At 32.1% G+C, this 12990-nt stretch overlaps 1 protein-coding gene and 1 pseudogene across 6 annotated transcripts in view; both read left to right on the forward strand.

Annotated features, from left to right (window-relative positions):
• CEP290 (centrosomal protein 290) overlaps positions 1-12990 on the forward strand; it is a 97526-nt gene that overhangs the window by 21075 nt on the left and 63461 nt on the right. For all 6 annotated transcript variants that reach the window (XM_057486885.1, XM_057486883.1, XM_057486886.1 and 3 more), the window contains 10 exons: positions 60-160; positions 234-321; positions 1313-1425; positions 2938-3022; positions 3582-3724; positions 6533-6697; positions 7081-7230; positions 8316-8431; positions 9623-9725; positions 9895-10125. In XM_057486885.1, the coding sequence (XP_057342868.1) occupies positions 60-160; positions 234-321; positions 1313-1425; positions 2938-3022; positions 3582-3724; positions 6533-6697; positions 7081-7230; positions 8316-8431; positions 9623-9725; positions 9895-10125 (1295 nt within the window). The remainder of the gene's footprint in view (positions 1-59; positions 161-233; positions 322-1312; positions 1426-2937; positions 3023-3581; positions 3725-6532; positions 6698-7080; positions 7231-8315; positions 8432-9622; positions 9726-9894; positions 10126-12990) is intronic.
• LOC130679108 (uncharacterized) lies at positions 1434-2464 on the forward strand (annotated as a pseudogene).

The raw sequence follows: 12990 nt of genomic DNA on the forward strand, positions 1-12990 counted from the left end.
AGTTTTTATAGTTCATTTGAATGTTGGTAAAGTTTTAATCATATTGCTGTCTATTTTAGGCCTTGAACCGAAGACAATGATTGATTTAACTGAATTTAGAAATAGCAAAAGCTTAAAACAGCAGCAGTACAAAGCTGAAAACCAGATCCTTTTGAAAGAGGTAAGTGGTAGTAGTCAATTAGTTATTTCCCTGGTTGAAATAAAAAGGAATACTAATAATTTATACTTTGTAGATTGAAAGTCTAGAGGAAGAACGACTTGATCTGAAAAAAAAAATACGCCAAATGGCTCAAGAAAGAGGAAAGAGAACTGCAACCTCAGGTATTTTCAGTTATTCTAAACCTAGAAAAGAATCATTGGAAAATAAATTGTATGGATCTAAGTTTTCTGTATGTTAGAAATATTTTTGCTGTATTACTGTGACTCTGCTACAAGCTTAATAAATGAAAATAATTGCTTGAGAGGAGTATATAAATGTCATATAAATCTGAAGCAGGTGTTAAAAAGAAAGTGAATAGAAAATAAACTTCAGAATCATGGACTTCTGAAATATTTGCAGTATAGTCTCTATTAACTTAGAGACAATCCCAATACATTGTGATTAGTAATGATAAAGCAGTTTCTTCTGTGTCAATGTATGTTCCTGTTAATATTTTCCCTTAAGAGCTATGCATCGAAAACTTCCTTTGTAAATTACTTTACTAAGTGAAAGTTACATTTTATTGAATACAAATTAGCATTTTTGTGTATTTGTTTCTCTTGTTATCAAGAGAACAGTAGTTGGCTAAGTTTTATACTAGCTATTGCAGTGCCTTTTCGTAAGAAGACTACAGAGAAGGGACTTTTTTTAACTTGAGCAAAGTCTACAAGTACCTGTGAATAATAGAGGTGTGTGTTTATTTTTTTGTTGGGTTTTTGTTGTTTTTCTTATCATATGGTTTCTATAACATCAAAACATTTATAGAAGAGCCAAACTTCATTATTTGTTAATATATTAACCAGTTAACTCATTATTGATTATTCATATCTTTCTTTATATGTCTTTTAACTACTTTCATACTTATTAATACTTTAGTGTAGAATGGGCAAAGAATGATGGAGAAGCTAAAATTCATATTAGTTCTCATATTATTAATATCTTATTAAAAGAGCAAAATCACAAGATTTCATCAGCTACATGTGGGTAAAGGATTTTGGAAATAATCTACCTTTTGTTTGACTGAAAACTTGGTCCTAGTTTTTAAGAATTAGAGCACTAGAGTAATAGAGAGTTATTTTTATATTTCTAATTTGTTAATTCTTTCATATATAGGATTAACCATTGAGGACCTGAACTTAACTGAAAACTCTTCTCTAGAGAATAAAATAGGAGAAAGGAAATTTGATTTTGTGAGCCTCAAAAATAGGAATGCAGCACAATCAAAGGTAAACAGTACGGCATTGCTGTTGCACAGAGAAGTGTAACTGTCTGTGCTGTCATCCCTGCTCCCATGATCTCATTCTGGACAGTTACTTCTTTTTATAGTTGTTAAATAAAAGAAAAGTGTTTTCTTATTTAAATAAGCTGTTGATGCAAAGATTGACTGAGATATTATTTATTCTGAATACAGATGAGTTCAGATAAAATAGAACTGTGGCAAAAGAGCCCATCATTCAGTATTCCACAGTCATATCAGAATGAGCCAGAAGAGAGTGTGACCATAGGATCGTCATCAGCAATGTTACCTGAGACTCAGCATAGTGCAGAAAGTGAAGTGGATCCTTTTGTCTCTTTAACTAGACATTCTTCATCTGTACAAGTAAAAGATAGTAATTCACCTCCAACTATTACAATAAGGGAGATTTTTAAAGCACCATGTCTCCAATCTTTAAGAAATCTAGAGTTGTTAGTACCTTTAGTAGGGAGAGCCATGAAGGAATAAATGACGACTTATACTCTCTCTCTGACGACTGTTTGAAGATAGTATCAAGAAGCCATCAGGCACTTGAGCAGATTAGTTTCATACAAAAAAAAGCAGTTCATCTTTACAAGCCTTGTCAACAGCTTCAGACTTAATGCAGAAGTTATCACTTAGGCAAAAATCTATAATATTTCATCAACATATTCATGATAATAGAGCTGACATGGATAAATCACAAGTAGCAATATCAGAAGAACAGGCTCAAACCCAAATAAAACATGCTGATAGTGTGAAAGAAGATGTAAGAGGAAATAATGTGCCTTTACAGACAGAGCTTTTGAAAAGTAAATGTGAAGTTAATCTGAATCCTGTGCCACCTACTGCACAATCAGAATTATCTTAGATAGATCAAGTTGAAAATCTTATAGAACAGCTATGGAGAGAACTAGTATTTCTTAGATCTCAGGTGAGCTTTCCTGTAAATTTTATTCCTGGGATCGCTTTCTTACTTTCTCTTTGTTTGACTTCTCTAAAAAAGTTCTGTAAGTATTAATTAAAATAAGGAATTTATACACATTCTGTTTTTTAAATATCAAAAATGCAGTACATTTGATAGGAACTCATTGACTTGCCTAATTTTTAAACGTTTCTTTAGCATGAAGTCATAGCACAGGACCTACTGATCACAGAAGCACAGAGTAGAAGTGCAGAAATAGAGCTTGAGGACCACAGAAGCCAGGCAGAACAGGTAGTGTGAAGGAGACCATCAGAAGAAGCGATCGTGGTAATAAGACAGAAACTTTCATTGCATCTGTTTTCCTTTTGCCATGGGGGTGGGGGAAAGAAGGTTGAGGATTACCATCAGTTGTTACCTTTTAGGTTTTATTTTATTTTTATAAATAAGCTGTGCCACTACAGCTTGTTTTTGTGGTATTATACCTCAATTGGTCAACATTGTTTTACCTTGAAAACTATAAACTGTTGTGATGCTTTGTAAAAAAAAAATCAATTTTTATTCTATTTGTTTTTTGTTCAGAATGAATTTCTTTCAAGACAACTAATAGAAAAGGAAAGAGATTTAGAAAGAAGTAGAATAATCGTAGCCAAATTTCAGAGTAAATGTAAGTTATCATTATCTTTTACTTTTCTATGCTTGTTTTTCTTATACTGAAAATCATGAATCAGGAAAGACCTTAATACATTTCTGTTTTCTAGTCTGTTTTAGCCTTAACTACCTCCATAATATATAGACTTTGGTCTTTCTTATTCATCCATTTGGTGTGCCATGCTGTATTCATTGTCTGAAAATGTTATTAATCTGAATTTATTGTGATGATAAATAAGTCCGCTTTTTCTTTTTTGTTTAATTAACATGAAGTTAGAAAAACAAATTTGAAATTTTTTAATATAAAAGTAAAAACAAAGTATGCTTATGATTTATATCTTTCAGCTATGAGATATATATGTATGTGCACATGATTTAAATAGGTATACCATTTAACTCATCTTTACAAGCCTTATCAACAGGTTTTAACTCAACTATTCACAAGTTGGATTCATAGTTGAATTTTTTGTACATTTATTTACATTTGCATTTACCAAGTGAGTATTTTTTCTATAAGTGAAATATCTGTCATCTATAAAAGATCTCTTCATTCAATGAGAAAAATGTCATTTTAGTGAAAGAATTAGTTGAAGAAAATAAGCAACTTGAAGAAGGTATGAAAGAAATATTGCAAGCTATTAAGGAAATGCAGAAAGATCCTGATGTTAAAGAAGGAGAAACATCTCTAATTATCCCTAGTCTTGAAAGACTTGTTAATGTAAGTTCTTTTTTCATATTATATTAAAAAAAAGCATTTCACATGTAAAATAGTTTTATTGTTTCATACTTTAAAGATGTTCCACTGTCTACTGGCCTCCATAGTTTCTGATAAGGCATCTACTGTAATATGAGTCATTGTCTCCCTGTATGTAATATGTAGTTTCTCTCAGGCTGCTTTCAAAATTTTCCGTTATATTTGGTTTTCACCAGTTTGACCATAATGTGCCTAGGTTGGGGTGTGTGTGTGTCTATGTATATTTTGTTTGGAATTTGAACTTCATGAATCTGTTTACTTATGTTATTCACAACTGAAAAATTGACACCTTTGTATCTTGTTACTTTTTATTGTCCCATTCTCTCTGGGATGTCAGTGACACGTGTTAGACTTTCCGATACTGTCTCACAGGTCCCTGGGGCTCTGTTCAGTTTTTTTTCCCCTAATTTTTTATTTTTTCTTCTCCATATTGGATAACTGCTATTTATATGCTACAGATTCACTGATACTTTCCTCTGTCATCTCCATTCTTATCTTTCAAGGGTCAGCTGAGACCTGGCAGAGTTTTTACACAGAATTTGGAGCTACCTTTTGTTGGCTCTTTTTCCTCTGGGATTCCCCCTCTCACTTTGGGCTCTTACCTTCTGGTTCCTAGTCCAGAAAATTACAGGTCACTATGTCAGCAGCCTGCCCTCAACAATAATGCCTTAAAAATGGCAAATTCACTTGTTGCAGGTCCTGTCTTCCAAGTTGCAAGTACCCACCAAAGTCTGCTTGCCTTTGTTCATTTTGTAGAAACTTTAAGTAGTTGTTTTCCGTATTCACTGTCTAAATGCAGGAAGGTAGGTCTGTTAGGACCTTATGCCATAAACCTAGAAGTATCATAGAATATAGTAAGAATGTTGTAAATATTAGAGTCTTAAGCATTGCTACAGGAAAGATTTTAGCCATCAGATATTACTCTATTTATATTTACCATTTAGGGACTTAAGATTCTATAGTATTAACATCCATTACATAAGCTTGAATAAAATATATATTTTATATTAATATTTAATTACATGCCATTTACATAATCTGAACACATTTAGCATATTTAGCTTGGAGATTTAGCATACATTATTTCCCAAATTTTTGCTTGATTTAAATAGAAGGCATTCTTACTTATTGAATTGCTTTTGTTATGGTTAGTCAATAGTTCGACACTATTTTTTAAACAGCACTATATTGTTAGAGAGGAAGAGTGTACTGGTATGTCAGAAACTTCCTGAGGCAAGAAAATCATTTGATGAAATTTATGAGAAACGTTTAATTCCCCTCATATATTACTCATTCTGTCTTTGCTTCACCACTTGGTGAGTTTGTTTTGCCTCTTCCATTTCGAATGTCTAGAATCACTCTTCATGCTTCCTTATGTGGACATCTTTAGTCTGTGGTGCTACTCACTACTTGTACTGCATCATCTCAGGTCCAAAGGAAACTCTGCTTAGGGACCAAATACAGAGTGAGTAGCCTGGGAAATTCTTTTTCCTTCTCAGTTGACAGCCTCTGACCTTCCCAGGACCACTGCTTCCAGATATTTCATCTGCTTCTTTTCTGTGTTTTTGTTTTTTTTTTCTGATTGATATGACCTGTCTGAAAGCCACAAATGACCTAACAATACCTCCTCTAAGAGATCTTCAGAATCAGTGATACTTAAGATTGGATAATTTTAGATTATGCACTTCATTTCACTTTCTGTTGCTACAGGATATTTTTCAGTGTCCCTAATTACCACCTGATCCAATCTCATTTTACCAAAACATAGTGCTGTTTCTTAGGAAGACAACCAGCTAGACTACTTTGGTGTCCATCAGAATACCTCCTTCCATCTTCCTGGATCCCCTTTGAATTAGCATAACTTACTGCTACAAATGGTCCGCTCTGATCTCTTTAGGGTAAAGGCTTATTGTTATATGTCTGCTGCCCTTCTGAGTAGTTTACATTTGGTTTACTCATCTTAACTTTGTCCTCTATCCTCTTTTCTGAAGCTTTGCTTTGTATATAGTAGTTTTGTTCTATACAATTCTTTTCAAGTCCAAATATATTTATATCTTGCTTTACATAGATGTTTCCATGGGTGTATGTATATTTATGTGTGCCATTGTTGGAGAATTAGGACTGGTGAGGCATCTTTGACAACACTTTGATATTTGACTTTTTTTTTCTTATCCAGTACTTTTGGATAATACTGTTATCATACTTTGCCTTTGTTATCATATATGCTTCAACTGTATGGAATGGAAGCAATGAAAAATTCACTTAATTGAATGTAGTAGCTATTTCATTCCTTTGCTCATCCTTTAAATTCAGATGCTTCATAGTTTCAAATCATTTACATATAAATTATCTCATTTTGACTATATAAAACCTTGTGCAGTGGGCAGAGCTAACATTATTTCCTCTTCTTTAGTGATAAGGAAACTAAGGTATAAAGAATACCACTTCCCCAGCTAGTAAGAGATTGGTTAAAATTTGAACCCTAGTCATCTTATTCCTCTCCAACTCTTTCTAGTCTGCCAATACACCAAGATTAGCTAGATGTTTGTTAATTGTTATAATGAAATAATTACTATGCTTGTTAATACTAATGTAAGTTAAACTAGAGTTTTATAAATTTAAATTAATAAATAAGAAGTAGATTTGGCATATTTTGTTATGCATGCAATGGGAATAGTAAAATGCTTAAATGTGAAGTTTATTTAAAGGGAAGGTGTTTTTTGGATGATTTTAGTGGTTTTTCTTCACGCTTCTTTAATCTAAATATATTAGGCTATAGAATCAAAGAATGCCGAAGGAATCTTTGATGCCAATCTGCATTTGAAAGCCCAAGTTAATCAACTTACTGGACGGAATGAAGAATTAAGACAGGAGCTCAGGGAATCTCGGAGGGAAGCTATAAATTACTGTCAGCAGTTGGCAAAAGCAAATTTAAAGGTGACAATTTTAGTAAATAATAGAAAATGCTGAGCATTATGAACATAAGTTTAACATGAAACTTTAAGTTTTTTATATGACTATGGCATACTATTTATGCCCCTGTTATTTTTTTTTAACATTAAAAAAGCTCCTGTTTGGATTTTTTCTTTTAAATTAAATGGAAAAATAAACACCTTGTGATATAAGAGAATACAGAGACTCTAAATCTGTATCTAGGTATTCTAAGTAGAAATTAAAGCATGGTTTAAATAATTGGGGACAGGGCATTCTATATTTACTTTTTAAAATCCTCAGTAGAAAGTGTAAATTTACTGCTTTTAAATTTGTCTTTCTTTGGGTGTAGGAGATGTGCTTCTCATTCCTGAACTGTTTGTTTCCAGATTGAGCATCTTGAAAAAGAGACCAGTCTTTTACGACAATCACAAGGATCAAACTTTTTTTTTAAAGGAGTAGACTTACCTGATGGGATAGCGCCATCTACTGCCAATATCATTAATTCACAAAATGAATATTTAATACGTATCTTACAGGTACTGAAAATTTTACATGTGAATAACAAAAGAAATTAATAGTATTTTTTAAATTTAAATTTAATTTTAGTTTTTTAATTGAGGCTTTTAATTTTAGGCTAAATTTTTAAAATTTGGTCTTCATGTGTTCCTTTGAGTTCTTAGAATATTAATAGTGAGATATAGTTTACATAGATTTTGATGTTAGATTGACTAATAGGAATAAAAACAGTTTATTCCACTCATCAGCATGAGAAGTACGCTGGCACACCTTGTGCACTTTTGCATACAAATACAGAAAGCTAAATATGAAAGTGTCTTTCATACGAAGTATATGATTGACAGGCAGAATAACTCATGATTCCTCTTACTCTGCAGTACAGGAATACTGTCAACAAGTAATGGCAGGATGGTATTGTCATGTTACTTGAGACAAAATATGTGGTGTTTTTCAGACATATCATAAGCCTTCTGATGGATTAGAGAACACTAATTGGGAATCTTGAAAGCCTGTTCAAAGTAGCAAAACAGGTACTTGGCCTCCCAGTCCTAAAGCAACAGAGAGTGATGGAAGTAGCAAAGCCTCTGGAACCAGACAGACTGAACTCGAGTGTTAAGTCTGCATATATGTAAAGCACCTGGCACCAAGCTTGACATATGTTCTCAGCAAATGGTTGCTAAGTGTAGTGCTAAGGAGTTTTTTAATGTTGAGTAAGTTACTTAATATTTCTAATCTCAGTTTTTTCATCTTTAAAATGAAATAACTGAAAAGGATAATATGAGTGGAGGTGTAAATATGTGTGTTCACAGAAGTTTATGTGGGCAGAATGACTAGAGGTAAGTTTGTAACTACTAATTCTGATAGTATGGTTATTGTAACTCTCATATGATAAAAATAATTGTACCTGTTTTAGAGCACTTTCATATGTATTGCCTCATTCTGTATGCCTTAAATTGAAATGTTCAAAATATTACAGAAATGACTGATTTGGTAACTATTCTCTTTTATATTTTTTTACAATCTTGTTAGAATATTAATTTATACCTTCAAATTTAAAATACATTCTGATGGTTTTTTTCATTGTTATTTTTAAACCAATTTTTAGGAACTAGAATATAAAGAAAATAAGTTAAAGAATTTAGAAGATTCTCTTGAAGAGTATAACAGAAAATTTGCAGTAATTCGTCATCAACAAAGCCTATTATACAAAGAATATCTAAGGTATAGGTGTCATCAAAACTTTATAAAGATCATGGTAACATATTCTTGTAAATAATGAAAGTAATATTAAAAATATTGAGGTATTTTGTTTTACTTGTCCTCATGTCTTCTTCCCCTCCACTTTGTTTCCTTTTCTTTAAAATTCTGAGATAGTAATATCTTTCCACAGGGTTGTTATTAAATTTAAGTGAACTGTTACATGAAGATACTCAAGATACAAGCATTTTGTAAATGCCATGGCACATATGAACACTTTGTAAATGTCAGCTGTTAGCATCATTTTTCATCATCACTGTCATCATTATTCATATATTTTTATAAAGAATATGTTTCTGCATTGATATCATCTATATCAATAGAATATCTTCCTTAGTAGTGATCAGAATACTTGATCAAAGGTGATTTAAACATGAAGGGTGATTATTATCTGATCTAACCAGAAGCCTGAAGCTAACTGTAGGTCATATTTAGGGGTTGTCATTATCTCCTACTGTGGTTTTAAAATAGATGCTAGAGTTCAAGGAGCACGGAACTGTGCCCACTGAAGAACAGGGGCATTTTTTTCCGCATAACTTTTTATTTTTAGATTAAAATTTTTTTTCTAGGGACTGTGGCACAGATCTTATGAGCTAGAATTGAGCTAGTGAACTGTCCCAGTCATATGTCCACGTCTGAGCCGAGGAAAATTACAGGTGACTGTGGAGTCTCTCTTGGGAAGGTAGCAGTGTGCACAGTCTAGTGATTTTTAATGTTGTTTGCATTCTAAATATTTTGCAAGTATTTAACACTTAAATTTAAGAGTTGGGTCAGAATATTGAGACTTAATTTCCAGAATTAATTTAGAGTATTGATTATTTTCCTAATCACTTTCTAATTTTTAATAAAATGTTTATAAGATTCATCTTCAATTGTCTTAACTCCTATAGAGTGATGATTCATGGAATAATGAAAATAATTTGATAAAATAGTTTCCTTACCTTATATTTATTAAGTAAAAATATAACTTCTAGGTTAAATCCTTTTGAATGGATTATCAGGTAATTATCTGATCTTATGTTATCAGATACCAAGTAGGTAGCTATGCTGTCTCTTATTTTATAAAAACTTAGTATTTCTGTAATCTATAGTTTTCTATTCCTGTAGTTGAATGTCTTCTGAGGCTTATTCTCTTGTCATTTTTTTTGTTTTAAGTGAAAAGGAGATCTGGGAAACAGAATCTGACACAATGAAAGAGGAAAAGAGAAAACTTGAGGATCAAATCCAACAAGATACTGTAAGAGTAAAAGAATATAATGTAAGTAAAACACTTTTAAAATCAATATACAATATTTATCAACATGATTAAAATCAGTAAAATCAATATGCAATATTTATCAACATGATTAAAATCAATATACCATATAATCAATATACAAACCAAGGTAACTAGGTTTAACAAACAATATAAATGTGTCTTCGTGCAGAATTTGCTCAATGTTCTTCAGCTGGATACGGATGAAATGAAAAAAACACTTTCAGAAAGTAGTAGAAAAATCACAGTGCTGCAGGTGAACGAAAAGACACTCATAAGACAGTATACTATGTTAGTAGAAATGGAGCAACAACTTAGAAAAGAAAATGGGAAACAGAAGAATGAATTGGTATCAATGGAGGCTGAAATTGGTGAAAAAATTGGTCGTTTGCAGCGATTTAAGGTACATTTTGGTTTTTTTCTGACTATATAAATTTTAAGACATGAAGAAGACAGGATTAGTATAATGAACAGCCATCACCTGGATTAACAGTTAACATTAACATTCTGTCACAATTGCTTCATCTATGTTTTTGTTGGAATATTTATACTGTGGACATTTCTCTCCTAAATATTTGAGTGTGCATCTCTGAGAAACAGTTTTTTGTTTATGTAATGACAATTTATCACACTTAAGAAAATAGACAATAATTCTTTTACATTATCTAATATCCAGAACATCTTCACATTCCCTCAGTTGTTCCAGGAACCAGTCAAGGACCCTGCATTTCATTTGGAAGTTACATGTCCTAAGTCTTTTAAATATAGAATCTCCACTGTTTGTTTTTTCTATCTGAAAAGTGTTGAAGATTTATCTGATTATTTTCTTGCACAGTTTTACTTGTTCCTGTATCCATTGTATTTACTAACAGTTAGCTCTGAAGCCTTCGTTATATCAGGTTAAACATTTTTGGCAAAAACACTTCATAAATAATGCTTTGTACTTTATTTTATATTACTTCAAAAGATGGAATGTGTGGTAGTCCTAGTTTTCATGATTGATTACTGTATTAATGGGGGCACAGCCATATCTCTATTAGTAAGTGATTTAGTTAACTGGTGATATCTTGGTACCATGCAAATAACCAATTTTTTGTCAGTCCTCCTAATGCTTCAGCATCTACTGATGAACATTACTGCCTTTCTCAGTTATTTCATTAGGAGTTGCAAAAATCATGATTTTCTACTTATGCTTTCAATATTTATTAGTAGATATTTGTTTGTGTAATAAAGAGCTTTCCCTCTTTTGCCTGGGCTATTTGGTTATCTTGAATTATAGATCACACTAAAAAGGCAAGATAAAAACTTCATTCTTTCCTTGTAATAACCAGTTTTCAGAAATCAAAGTTGGTGTACTCTACATCTGTTTTCCACTCCCTCAGCTTTCTTTTCTTTAACTATCATTATAGACTCACACAAGTTTAAATATTCAGTGTGTTTTAGTTGGTTGGAGTCATTCTTTTGTCTCAACTTTAGCTAGTGGGAGCCTTTTAAATCTGGCTCTGTGTCCTTTTGACAAGAATCCATTAGTCATTGAACCAAGTTTCAAAGCTTGGTTTGTTTTCTGGCACAAGATCTCTAAGACTTACCTTAGATACTCTTACCCAGACTTGAAATAAGGCATTTCTCTAAAAAGCCCTGGTCCTTTTTAGTAGAGAAGGCATTTCCATACCAAAAACTGGTCAGTAGGTGTCATTGCTCTTAAGGTTTCAGTGGTGGGCAAGTTAGGGAAATATGTACATATTAAACTATGAGTTTATATGGTTATTTCCAATTCATATTTAATACTATGGTATAAGTTAACAGTATGGATCTTCTACTGATCTTTGATTTTGTACCTGTACTTCTCTTTTCTTACATGGCAATCTCTATTATTAACATTAAATATTTGTTTTATCCTACAATATCACACATTAGTTTGAAGACAGTCTTGTGTTGGTATTAACAACAGCAGTGCTACCAGATTTAGTTTACACTTTCTTTACAGTTGTTATATTCTTTAGACTATCTCTCATTAAGGATATGTAGTTAAGGCAATATATTCTAAGGTAACTTGAAATAATCCTCCTCTTTTTGTGTTTGATATATAGTTAGGCTTTTGTTTTCAATTTCGGGGTTTGCTTTTGTTTTCTTTTTTCATTAAATTTGAATATATAAATGCATGTGTTCAGAAGGATAGTCACAGAAATCTTCTGTCCCTATGCCTTTCACTCCATTCTGCCCTACCCCCTGTAGGTACCTAATTTTCCTTCTAATGTTTCTTTTTGCAAATATTAACAAAAACACAAAAAGGTGCATGCCATGTGTATTCTTCGCCTTACTTTACATCTAATCTTAGTTTATTTTAACCATGTACATGTTCAGTTTACATGTTTAAATTTGCATAGCATCATGTAAACACAGATTTCAAAATAAAACCAAATGAACTTGGGTTCCCTACCATCCCTTTTTAAAGATAGTAATGGGTGAAATTGTCACACTAATAACCTAACATTAGTGTGATCTTAGAGCTGACACCTGATATAACAAGGAACCTGTTGAAAGTGAACTCTTTTTGTTTGGACATGTGATAAAGAAATTTTGAGACTTAAAAAATATTCTTGTTTTTATTTTTGCATTAGGTTTTGTAGAATATACTTTTCTTGGACTATTACAAATATATCTAGTGCATGAAATACAGGGGAAAAAAGAATTAGAATGTTTTCTTCAACCAGATTGTTGAACCTGAATTGTTTTTGGCAACAATTGGAAAGTCAAAAAAGGGGTGTATGTATTTTTAAGGAATGGGAAACCCCTCCCCCAACCATTAATGAATGAAAACTGTATTCCAAGGGTAAAGCAGAGTAGCGTATACTTGCTTAGAAAGAAAAGTTGTCAAAATGAGATCTAAAAGCACCATTACAAATATTTTCCTTCATGAATGAGTTAGAAATTCTTTCTTCCTCACTTTGTAAGTTTGGTTATTCCTTGTACTAATTCATCAGTTTTCCTTGGAGAGAACTTCAAAGTTCAGACTTTGTTTGACATTAATACAGTGTATTTGAATAGTGACTTTTTATATAGCTCTGGAGCTGATGAGTAGAACATGAGCCAAGTAACTTACAGCCTTTGATATTATATAGTACAGGTAGCTATGATGGGAGGTTTTTCTCCCTAAGTAGTGTTTCCTTCATGTAAACAAAAAGTTTCCTCTTATTTAACCCCTCCATCTGTATAATAGCTGAGCTATAAAGGTTACCTGTGGTAGTGCTAATTTTGCCATTCAGCT

The sequence above is a fragment of the Manis pentadactyla genome, chromosome 10 (genome assembly GCF_030020395.1).
Source record: "Manis pentadactyla isolate mManPen7 chromosome 10, mManPen7.hap1, whole genome shotgun sequence".
In the NCBI taxonomy this organism is placed as follows: Eukaryota; Metazoa; Chordata; class Mammalia; order Pholidota; family Manidae; genus Manis; species Manis pentadactyla.